The 12,018-nt window shown below is 52.3% G+C and overlaps 1 protein-coding gene across 7 annotated transcripts in view; it reads right to left on the bottom strand.

Moving 5' to 3' along the window:
• The window catches only part of PLCG2 (phospholipase C gamma 2), a 152,937-nt gene that overhangs the window by 48,051 nt on the left and 92,868 nt on the right, over window positions 1–12,018 (bottom strand). For all 7 annotated transcript variants that reach the window (XM_047078825.1, XM_047078826.1, XM_047078822.1 and 4 more), the window contains exons 12-19: window positions 10,811–10,896; window positions 8,661–8,781; window positions 8,218–8,386; window positions 5,019–5,123; window positions 3,976–4,065; window positions 3,223–3,398; window positions 1,925–2,125; window positions 831–950 (exon numbers count right to left, since the gene is read on the bottom strand). In XM_047078825.1, the coding sequence (XP_046934781.1) occupies window positions 831–950; window positions 1,925–2,125; window positions 3,223–3,398; window positions 3,976–4,065; window positions 5,019–5,123; window positions 8,218–8,386; window positions 8,661–8,781; window positions 10,811–10,896 (1,068 nt within the window). The remainder of the gene's footprint in view (window positions 1–830; window positions 951–1,924; window positions 2,126–3,222; window positions 3,399–3,975; window positions 4,066–5,018; window positions 5,124–8,217; window positions 8,387–8,660; window positions 8,782–10,810; window positions 10,897–12,018) is intronic.

The raw sequence follows: 12,018 nt of genomic DNA, 5'->3' as shown, positions 1-12,018 counted from the left end.
TGGGCCACGAGCCTCTTGCTTCAGACCTCACAGCGAAAACAGCAGGCTGTGGACACGGAGGGGCCCAAGTCTGAAATTCTGCCTCAGCCCAGGACTAGGCTGTGTGGCTCTAGACAGGTTGCTCAACCTCTCTGGGCCTCCCATTTTCTTATTTGAAGTCAGGGACCTACCCCTCATGGGCTACAGCGAAAGACTCAATCAGAGGAAGTGCTCATGGCAGCCCAGTGCCTGGAACGTTAGTTAGGCCCTACGCTGAGAATACACCGTGGCAGGGAAGATGGAAGGACGGTATGAAATGGGTCTGAAACCCTCCCAACGCTGTCACTGGTGGAAACTGGAGGAATCCGGCGTCTTGGGGTGGAATTCAAGCAGAGAACCACCGTCCTATGGATGCTTGGTCCCTAAGGCCTTTCCACCGGCAGCGCTGGGTGGCGAGTGCAGATGGGAGGAAATCCTGTCTACACCATCACCGATCTGAGCCTGCCAGGGCTGTCTGGGTTCAAATCCCAGCTCCACCACCTTCCTGCCTGCACGTTTCTGCAAGTTACTTATTCACCTCTCTGTGCCTCAGCGTCCTCCTGTGAAAAATAACGACCAAAGTCCTCAAACTGCCGGAAGATGAAGTGAGTTAACGTAACACGTGCTACTCTCAAGAACACAGACCTGTGCCAGCACGCTGCAAGCTCCTGTGAGCACAGGCCGCTTTTGCTATCACTGCTGTCCTCCCCGCTGACCCTCTGGGAGCGGACGCGGAGGTAAACCGCCAGCCGCAGCACCCCCTTCGCTCTCCGCTCCTGTCCCTCCCGGAAGGCTGCAGCCCGCCCACTCACCTGAAGGTGATGGCGTAGGAGTCGGTACCTTCCCGCCTCCGGATCAGGAAGGCCCCGTCCCGGGGAACTCTCATCAGCATGTCCTCTGCTTCCCCGCGGCTCAGGCCATCATAGTACCACCTGTGTCACAGGAAGGGGACCAAGTGAGAGGGCCACGCACAGCGGAGGACGCAATGAGCTGTGAGGAGGCCTGGGATACGGCCCCAGAAGTCACGGTGGAAATTACACAGTGGGCCTCCCAGCCCCAAAACATCACTCAAAACAGCAATTTTTTCAAAGACCACCAACATGTAGCTTGAGTAAAACATTCATAACGTAGGTCTGCTTGGAGCATGAGAGAATAAATGAACTGTACCCCCTCGCCCCCCACCCCCCATCAGCCTGACTCAGTGCCAGCATCAGTCACAGCAGAGAATCTCAGAAAATTGGAGGCAGAGAACACAGGGAATTGAGTTTTCAAAAGGTCTGGTTGGTTGGTTGGTCTTTGGATGCTTTTAAAGATAAGAAAAAGCCAATTTGAATAGGCAATCTATATGAATATAGACCAAAGAAAGCAAGCTGCTGTAAGTTACAAGGCTTCTCAGAAATGTACATTTTAGCAGCCTTCTGCTTAAAAATATTTTTCTGGTTTTCAAAATTGGTTAACCCTTCAGAAAGCATAACTCCTATTCATTTTACTAGATTAAGAAAAAAAATGAAGGGAAAATCTTTACAATTACTTTTTTCTTGTGCACTTTCACAATGAACGGGAATGAGCTTTGACAAGCAAAGATTATCACCGGGCCAAAATTCACCTCTGAAAATCCAAGTCCAAGAGCTCAGGACTGTGAAGATAGTGGTATGGAGGCAGGGAAAGAGGCAGAGGGACGGAGAGAACAGGGCAAAAGTAAGGTGGAGTGGGGGTCTGCAACTGTGGCCATCCCGGGGAGATCCCGGGCACCCTGGTGAGGGGCCTCGTGAGAATTTGGGCCCCGGCACGCCCACGAGCCTGGCTAATCTGATTCGCGAACATAACCCGCAAGGGTGTCTGCACCCACTAAACCTGTGGGTGGACGCCTGAGCTCTACTGTCCCGACAGCATTGAGCACACATACGGCTTTGACTCGTGGGGGTTGGGGTTGGGCACGGGGTCGGTGAGCCGGAGCTCGAACTCGGCACAGCGCAGGTGCGTCTCACGGTAGTGCTGGATGAGGTCATAGATGCTGGTGAACATGATGTTGTCAGTCAGGAAGTACTTCATGGTCCCGCCCTCCATGACGGAGCGGATCCGGCAGTGCTGGACCCGGCCGGACCGCCTGCAAGGAGAAGGACAACTTCAGGGCCGAGGCCAGACCGACTGGCCGTTCCAGCACCCCGGGCGGCAACGAACACGGGGGGTGCAGGGGGTAGGGCCAGAACTGCGGCCAGGGACACTGAGGGGTAGACCCTGCATGTGGCCACTCAGGTCTCCCTGTGCTCTTAGGACATGCTTGGGCTTTAGCGCAGACTGGTCTTTTAGCCTGGATTCCAGAACATTCTACCTACTGGTGAGGGGCCTCGTGAGAAGACGAGAAGACCCCCTTTGGGTCTCCGTTTACACAGTCCTTCTTTCAGGAAGTCTTCCCTGATTGCTCCCATGCCCAACATCACATCAGGTCCCTCTTGTACAGACTGTGGTAACATCTTGCCTTTTTCTCATTGCAGTTATCACAGTTATAGACCATCGATTCCTTTTTCATCGTGCATCTCCCCAACGAGACTCTAATCTCCATCAGGACAGGGACCCCTCCCCCCCCCCCGTCTGTCTGATGGCTGCACCTAGCAGGAAGCAAGCACTCCAGTGAATGAGTTAATGAATGAAGTGAGTGAGTCAATGAGAAAGCTCATGACGGCACCATAAACCGCCTTTCGGGTCTCTATTTTAGGGACAAGGCAACAGAGACTTCAGGAGGCTGAGTGATGTGCCTAAAGCCACCTGCTTTAGGACCGGGACTGGGGTGGGTGGGGGTGGCGTGAGTGAGACCACATCATCTTAAGTGTCTTAAAATGTTGACGATATTTTGTTCATCGCGGATTTTTCATTACTTCAGATTTTTAAAAAACAATGCATTGAAATACTACTAATCTTTTTAAAAAGATTTTATTCTTAAATCATCTCTACGCCCGATGTGGGGCTCGAACTCACAACCCTGGGATCAAGAGTCACATTCTCCACTGACTGAGCCAACCGGGTGCCCCGAAATACCACTAATCTTGATTGCTAAGTTTTTTGGGCCTCACCTGCCTTGGCCCACCCCTGCCCTGCACAGCTCCCTAAGAGACGTCTGAGCTTCCAGGCCCTGCCTGAGCTCGCACAGCAACCCACATGGCCCCCCATCTGGCCAGCTGTGAGGGGAAGGCGGTATGCCCCTACCAGAAGGACAGGGTGTAGTCGTTGGGGAAGGTCTTGCTCTCCCGCACCAAGAAGGTCCCATCTTTGCCCCCCGTCTCGGCACAGTATTCCTGCAGCAGCTTCTCGGCATTTGTTCTCTTCTCCACCTTCTTGTGGAACCACTCCTCCCCAAAATGCAGCTCCGTGGGGGGTATATCCTGGGCCACAGAGGGAGGAGGAGTTTCTGAAAACTTGGACCCGGAAGACCCCCGGCATGGCCAGACTGGTCCCTCTGCACATGCTGACTCAGGGGACTGGCGAGCAGACAGGCTGGCATCAGCTTGCCCACCGCCCAAGAGGTCTGGGGAAATGGCTCTCATTGCCTTCCCTCTCCTGTCACCACTGGTGGTGGCTGCCTGGAGTCCTGAGACATGGGCTAAGGGGACCCCAGTACAGGTTTCAACTCTATTGCACAAGAAATCTGAAAGCCATAATGCCCTGGGAGCACCAAGGATGGCCAGCAGCCCAAGGACAGAGGGCAGGGAAGCTAGGAACCAGGCTGGGGGTGGGGCTGGACAGAACATCCCAATATCCTCCTGCCAAGAACACAGACAGGCCAATCAGGCCCTTCTGAGAGCAGGAAAAACCCTTGAACCTCACTGGTTGAGAACCTGGGCCAGCCAGCCAATCAGAGAAGAGCCAGGCAGCCTTGGTACCCAAAGAGGAAGCTGGTTAGGCTGAGGATGTCCAGGCCTGTGGGCCAGGGGAGAAGACCAGTTGGGGGGTCTCCCCTACCTGGGGCAGCTCCTCCTCGGCAGTCTGCTCAATGTCATCGCTGAACGACAGCTTGGCATCAGCGATGGCACAGTAGTGCCGGGTCCATTTCTAGAAGGGAAAACCAGCATTAGCTCTCGCCCTCGTTCTTGGCCCCATCCACTCTGGGGCCCAGAGCCCCTGCCCTGGGATGCGCCGTTCCCACTTTCATAGACGTTTGTGGTGGTTTCATGGAATTTGATCCCCTTCGAGACATTTCTTTTAAAACATCTATTGATTTTGGGGTTCCGTTGGCACTTTCAGGACTTTTTTATTCAGTGCGTCTAAGGGTAAGTACAACTTGGCATCAGATTTCTAGTTCGTATTTAATTTGAAGGCCATTACGAATGATGGGATTGTTTTTTGGGTCTCATGACTGTTTTTTTCCATTACACCCACTTTTTACAACTTTCAGGATTTCTCAGCCAGTTTGTCTAGAGGCTCTTCCACATCTGTGACTTAATTATTTTAACGTTAACAATTTTTAATATTTCTAGGATGTGAGAAGAGACATATCAAAACATACTCAAGTGCATTCGCATGTTAGGTTATGGGATGTGGGAAGTGGCCTTACACTCAAAATGCATTACTCTCACCAAAATAAGGTTTCCAGTGGGAGTGTCCCAGACGGAAGGATACTAAGGAGTTAGGACAAGTAAATGCACTGTTGCATCCTGCACTGAACCCTGGACCACAGGAAGGATGTCAGTGGGCAAACTGGTAAAACTGGAATAAGGTCCATGAATTAATTATTATTGTACCAATGTCCATTTCCTGCTTCCAATAATTATCCTCTAAGTTATGGAGAATGTTAGTATTTGGGGAAGCTAAGTGAAGAGTATGTAAAACATCCTTGTATATGTGTGTGTGTAAATACCCAGTACCTTAGGTGGAATATAAAATTATTTTGAAGTAAACCATTAAAAAAATAGGTCAAAATTCAAATAAGACAGGAATACTCTCAGAGTTCTCTAGTAGACCTCAGATGCACTCAAGGCTCTGAGAAGGAGTGCAAGGACACCCACCTGGTCAATGGAATCCCACATGTACAGTTCACCCTGTTGCTTGTGCTCATCTTTCTTATCTTCCACGTTGACATCCACGTCGCCTCGGGGGCCCAGCTTCTTATGCTGAGGGGAAAAAATACACATAGCCTATCTGCCTCGAGACCCAGGTTTGGAATCTCTGAGCCAATGAGCGTTCATTCCCATCAGCCGGCCAGGAAGCATCTAGCTGCAGCATGCGCCTCAGGGCCTTTGCACTGCCTGGTCTCTCTGCCTGGCTCGTCTCTCACTTTAGCTCTGTGCTCAGTGTCACCTCCTCAGGTGCGCTTTCCTGGACTGTGGGGTCTACACAGAGCCCCTGCTCTCCTTCCCCTCCCTGTCACCATCTGACCACTGGGAATTATTTTCCATACTCTTGGCCCTTTGTGTATCTTTATGCCTATCTTTGTCTTCTGTCTTTCCTGCTAAAATACAAGTCCCATGAGGGCGGGACTTGGTTTTGAATCTCCTGTGGTAGCTCAGCAGGTACTAAGTGCTGGATAAACATTCAGTAGATCGGCGACACCACGTGCACCCCCACCTTCTCTGGCACACAGAGGGAAGGCAGCAACAGCCAGTCCAGGGCCCGGGCTGTGCAGGGCAGAGGAGTGCACACTGGAGATGCAGATTTAAGACCTAAGTGCACACAGCACTCCTGCTGCTTTATCAGCTGTGTGACCCTGGGCAGGTGGCTGCACTTCTCTGAGCCAGTGCTCTCTGAAGACAGTGACTACAACCACCTTCATCCAGGTAAGTACTGATGCCCACCCAGGCAGGTACTTGGAAATCCCAGATTCTGGAGGAAGCTCAGGGCTGGGAACCAGACAGGGGCTTGAATTCAGAGCCTTACTAGCTGCGTGACCTCGGCTGTGTGACAACCTGTCTCGGTCTCAGTAACGTCCCCTGTGAAATGGGGATAATGACAGCCCCTGCTGGGTCCTGTAAGCCAGTGGGTGCAAAAGATACTTCTAAAAAGGTGAATCTTTTCAAAGTACCATAATCTCAGCTAAGCCACCTTTTCAACCTCAGTGTCCCCATCTGGAAAGTGACCCTGGGGCCTGGGATCGCAGGGCTGTAGGAGACTGAAGAGTATTTCATGCCATGCCTCGCCCAGTGAGTGACATACCAGGAACGCCTCACAAATGCTATTCCTCCCTCTTTCCTGAAACAGAAAGGAGTGAGCCACCAAGTCCCACGGCTAGGCAATGTGTGCTCTGAAAGGGGCCTTCAGGGCTCCACATCAGAAAACAAGAGCCAGGAAATCCCTGGGGACACACAGAGAGTGGTCCCAAGAAAGTGAAGCTATATAGAAATGCAGACTCGCAGACGGAGGCCTGAGAAGCCGTGGACCCTTCCCAGCCGAGCTCCCTTGGCCTCTAGTCCTGCCTTCCCTATGCTGGAAGCTTCCTTAAGTATCTCAGTGAAAAGTGCCCCAGGTCTTAGCCAGATCCTCTCAGATGCTGCTGCTTTTACACCGAGGGCACGGACATCCCTTCCTCTGCACGAACCTCGGCGAAAGCCCCCTCACACTGTTTGGTACCCCTCTGTTAACGCTTCTGTCTTCCCACTAGACTGCGACCTCCTGGCACACAGGCATTGTTCCCAGTTCCCAGTACATCTTGGTGATCCAGCGACGATCTAGGAAATGTGCCACGTGTTTATGGAGGTTACTCCCACAACCTGAGGGCACGGCCTTCTCTCCGCCTGGTGAACACCTGTCCATCCTTCCATACGAACCTGCTGCTTATCAACAAAATCCATCCCCCTCCTTCTGCCAAGGGCCATCCAGGTAGAGACCTCACATCCAGCATCCTTGGCAGGAGGTGTGGACATGTGACTAAATCCTCACACAGAGGACAGAACAGGCCGGACATACCTAACGGACATTCTGCTTGTTTGGCAGGAGTCGCGGACCCTGGACGTGCTCACACTGCCCCTCCTATGAGCTGGAGCTCAGGTAGGCCTACAGCCCAGCACCAACCACACACAAGGACAGCACCCCAGGGCATAGCCTTCACCATTTCTGTGCCAGGGACCTCCTTCGAAGCCCGGGAAAGACTCTGAATCCCTTTCTCAGAATAGACATTTATAATACGTACAATTGTAAGAGACACTATACTGAAATACAGTTAAGATACTGAATATTTGTAATATAAATAGATGTACTTCTTTATTAATATCTTAAGATCTAGAGTCAAATCTATTAACTACCACAATTTCAAAGTAGTGATGAGCACAGCATTATTTTCAGATGTTTGCGACAACAGTAAACACGATATGAAAACATCTGTGATTTCTGCTGGTGACAAAGCCCCAAGTGGCTTGTTGGCAATATTTGTAATGAAAGCAAACCTTCTGTTTTACTTACAGGTTAATAAAAATAAAGAGGCAACATTTTTCCCCGAAGTTCACATGCTATCCCAACCCTAATTCTAACTGCAGATTCGCTGGGGGTCGATAGAACCCCAGCTGAAAACCAGTTTTCCCTGGGAGACTGGAGAACAAAAAGAGAATGCTGGGTCCCTGGAAAGCCTTCTGGGCCAGAGCTCAACCTTCTAGAACACTCTCCCTCAGCTTAGAAAGAAATGGTCTCTCCCGTGCTTTAAGCCACTGTGTGTCTGGTTTCTTTGTCCGAGGAATACAGATCCCCAAACATCACCCCTCTCCCCGGCACCCCTGCACTCTCAGACAAGGCTGGTCCCTCGTCTCTCCCCACAGCACTTGGCAAACCACCCTCTTCATCCCGTTAGCGCACGCAGCCTTTTGGGGCAACTGTCCACCTTCAGTCCATCTCACATGCTGGAATGGGAGCTCCCGAAGTCAAGAAGGGAGTCTGGGTCACTGCAACACCCCCGGCACAGAGACCTGACTCCGCCACGGGCGCGGTGGAGGTCTGCCCCAAGAACGAACGAACCACAGTTAATACTTACGTGGCACCTGCTACGGCCCAGGGGCCAGTCCTAAGGACTGTGCGCACGTTTTCTCAGAGGATGCTCACCGCCAGCGCGGTAGGTTCTCTTACGAACCTCCCGAGACTGGTGAGGACACAGTGGCATCGAGAGGTTAAATGGCTTTGCCCAGTGTCACTCACAGAGACGGTAAGGGGAGCTGGTGGGACCAGGAGCCTGCGCTCTGAGCCACGGGCTCTCCTGAATGCACGACAGCAGCCGAGGTCACCTGCCTTGATGATGATCTTCTCCCGCAGCTGGCTGGGCGAGGGCAGCTGGTCAGCGCTGGCCTCAGTGGGCTTCGTCAACAGCAGGTCGCCAAACACCTCCTTGAACACCCTGGCCATGTGGCGCTGCTGCTCCACACAGCAGTGCTCTTCGATGGACAGGATCACCGGGAAGCTGCGGGAGTCAGGAGCCAGCTCAGCTCAACTGGAGTCCCGGCCCTAGCCTCCTCCAGGCTCTAGAACCAGGGAGGGACTTGCACTTTGGGCCTGCAGGGGGCGCCAACACCCAGCTGAAGACATTGGCAGCGACCAGCCAGGATGGACACCGGGCTGGCGGATGTGTATCTGTGCGTGTGTCGGGTGTGGGAGGGCGGGGGGGAGGGGGCAGGAAGGGGCGTCTGTCCACCTGTCCCTTAAAGATGAACCACCGGCAAATCAAGCCCACAAACCTTGAGGTGACAAAGGCATGGTCTTTGATGGCCTGCACGACGTCATCAAACTTGATCTTGGTGGTCCGCGTCCAGCCGTGGTAGATGATGGGCTTCCCATCGGGCCCGTCCCAGCAGTCCACTGAGGGAACAGACAGGCAGCCTCAACACCTGCCCGCGGCCCCCACGTGGCTCAGATCCTACGACACGGGGGGCCACACCCAAAAATTCCCTTCAGGGACCGGCAACGTGAGGACCCACGTTACCTGTGTGCATGCATTACCCGTGCAGTTACAGGAAGATCTGGGTTGCTCGATTAAGGGTCTCTTTGGAGGGGTTTTGGGGTGGTTCAGTTGGTTAAGCACCTGACCCTTGATTTAGGCCAGGTCATGATCTCACGGTACATGAGTTCAAGCCCTGCATCAGGCTCTGCACTGACAGGGCAGACCCTGATTGGGATTCTCTCTCTCTCAATCTCTTTCTTTTTTTATTTTTTATTTAAAAAAATTTTTTTTAATGTTTTTATTTATTTTTGAAGGATAGAGAGACTGAGCGTGAGCAGGGGAGGAGCAGAGAGAGAGGGAGACACAGAATTTGAAGCAGGCTCCAGGCTCCGAGCTGTCAGCCCAGAGCCTGACGCGGGGCTCGAACCCACTAACTGGGAGATCATGACCTGAGCCGAAGTCGGACGCTCAGCCGACTGAGCCACCCACCAGGCGTCCCTCTCTCTCTCTCTTTCAAAGTAAATAAACTTCACTGGGACGCCTGGGTGGATGAATTGATTAAGCACGAGACTCTTGATTTCGGCCCAGGTCACGATCTCCCAGTTTGTGGGACAGAGCCCGTGTTCAGGTTCTGTGCTGACAGTGCAGACCCTGCTTGGGATTCTCTCTCTACCCGCCCCCCCCGCCCCTCCCCCAGTAACGCTGTGTGTTTGTTTCTCTCTCAAAATAAAGTTAAACAAATGAACTTAAAAAAATAAATAAAGGTCCCTTTGTAATGCGACACATTTGTCCAAAAGAAACTAGTTTAAATGTTTCTTTTTAAAGAAGATATTTATAACGTGGGATTTTTTTTTTCTTATTTCACTTGGCTTGCTTTTTCTGCTAGTGGAAGTAATACTGAACAAGGAGACATTTATTTTTTTAAAGTTCTGGTAAAACATCCCAACAGAAAAGGTGAACAGCCCCTCTATTTTCAACCCCCAGAGGAAGTAGGAGCTGATAGTTTTTTTCACATTTGCTTTTTCCTGGAAGGCAGGGTGGTGTACACTTAGGCAACTGTCTACAGGAACAACTGCCATTAAAGTCTGATGCCACGGTGAGCGTTTGTGATAAAATCGGAGCCTAAGTCAGTTCTCTGTGCCCTTTCTCAGCCCAATGCACCTGCGGCCCAGTGGTGGTACAGTCAGGCCAGGGGGGTGAGGACTGAGAAAGGAGAAGCGGCTGGACGTCTCTAAGGGCCTGGATCATCTATGTCGGGGTGTCTGTGAGCAGCTATGAAAAGAACATCCAGGGTGGTACCCATGGCTGGGCCAGCTGCGAAACACAGAGGGCTCTAGCCTTCCTCCAAAAGCAGCTCAGAAGAGGGGGCGGGGCACCTGGGTGGCTCAGTCAGTTGAGCGTTCAACTTGGGCTCAGGTCATGATCTCATGGTTCGTGGGTTCGAGCCCCGCGTCGGGCTCCGTGCTGACAGCTCAGAGCCTGGAGCCTGCTTCCGATTCGGTGTCTCCCCCTCTCTCTGCCCCTCCCCAGCTCTGTCTCTCTCTCTCTCTCTCAAAAATAAATAATTGTTATAAAAATGAATTAAATAAAAAATAAAACAGCCCAGAAGGAAGCTGGAGGAGGAGAGGAGCATTAACAAAGCTTAGGTCCTGGCCTCCCCCAGCCCTGCCGCTGCATCAGATGCCCAAATCTGTTGCCCGAGGGTTTCTGACTCCAACCCAGCCAGGCTCAACACCACCCCTTGCCCTGGGGGGAAACCCTCTGGGGAAAGGTCCCTCCCTGGCTGTTGGAGGCCACATCCCCCACCCAGATGCGACGAGCACCTGGGCTCTCCCTTGGCCCGCCCCACTCATCCCCACGACTCGGGCTTTTCGGACAAGAAAGGCGACGAGCAGCCCCACGGCAGTTCAGCAGCAGCATCACCTGCACCAGGAAAAGGGCACTCACGCTCGATGCAGCGACAGCCCATGCGCAGGCAGCGGATGTATGCCTCCATGGACGACTCACTCCGCAGCTGGTCACCGGTGAGGTACCTGAGGGACGGGAGGCGGCGGCCGGGTGGGGGCAGGCCCGCACCTCGGGGAGTCCTGGGGAACTTCTCAGCCCAGGTGCCCAACATCCTCAACTCTGTCTAGAAAGATCGGCGGTCGGGATCCGGGCCGGACACATGCAATCGTGTGGCCACACCAGTCACGAGCCACAATAGCAGGATGTGGACAGCAGCCACCTTGGCAATCCAAGGGAAGGGGCGAGGCTGTGTGTTCTTTGGAGAAGCACTCGGTCAAAGTGTATCAGGAATGAAACGCACATATGGCCATCGATTCATACCCGCCCCCGCTATGGTGTCCACTAGGCCCTCAGTCCAATGCTGGGCCACTGTTTTCGTTTCAGGGCTCCAGGCCAAGCACAGATCTTCAACAACCACTGCTAGAACTCAATAGACTTTGAATTATGTCCACCAAAACTGACATAAAAATGCCTATTTTGGGGTGCCTGGGTGGCTCAGTTGGTTAAGTGTCCAACTCCAGCTCAGGGTATGATCTCGTGGTTTGTGGGTTCATGCCCCATGTTGGGCTCTGTGCTGACAGCTCAGAACCTGGAGCCTGCTTTGGATTCTGTGTCTCCCTCTCTGTCTCTGCCCCTCCCCCCCCATTTTTTTCTCTCTCTCTCTCTCTCAAAAACAAAATAAACATTTAAAAAATTTTAATAAAAAGCAGAGTTTTATGCACTGTCCTTCTCACCACATATCCACCCCCCACCCTTTTAAGAGTTCACGTTCCTTAACTATCCTCTGGATTTGGTAGAATTCACCACTCTAAGCCAATGGACATGGTGGGAAAGAGAGAACCATGCAATCATTTTGCCCCTGAAAAAGACTTTACCTTCCCAAAATGCCTTCTCTCTGACTCCTGTCTGCCACAACCCTTGGAAAGGTACCAACCTGTAGCTCTCATGATGCCCAGGCCCCAAGACTTTCACCTTCTCACCTTACAAGGCAGATTAAATATTGGAACTTCGGTGCAACATCCATTTCTTTCTTCCAGTCTACCCTCTCTTGCAATCAGGATAATCTTGCAAACATTGGAACGTGTTGCTCTCTGGCAGATTGCACTCAAACACAACTGCTGTCCTGCTCTCTTATCATTCACCCTCCT

This window comes from Lynx rufus, unplaced genomic scaffold (genome assembly GCF_022079265.1).
Source record: "Lynx rufus isolate CCGP_SWC_20201006 ecotype Redwood Valley unplaced genomic scaffold, mLynRuf1.p SCAF_16, whole genome shotgun sequence".
Classification (NCBI taxonomy): domain Eukaryota; kingdom Metazoa; phylum Chordata; class Mammalia; order Carnivora; family Felidae; genus Lynx; species Lynx rufus.
Note: the sequence above shows the minus strand (reverse complement) of the source record. Positions and strands in the feature narration are given on the sequence as shown.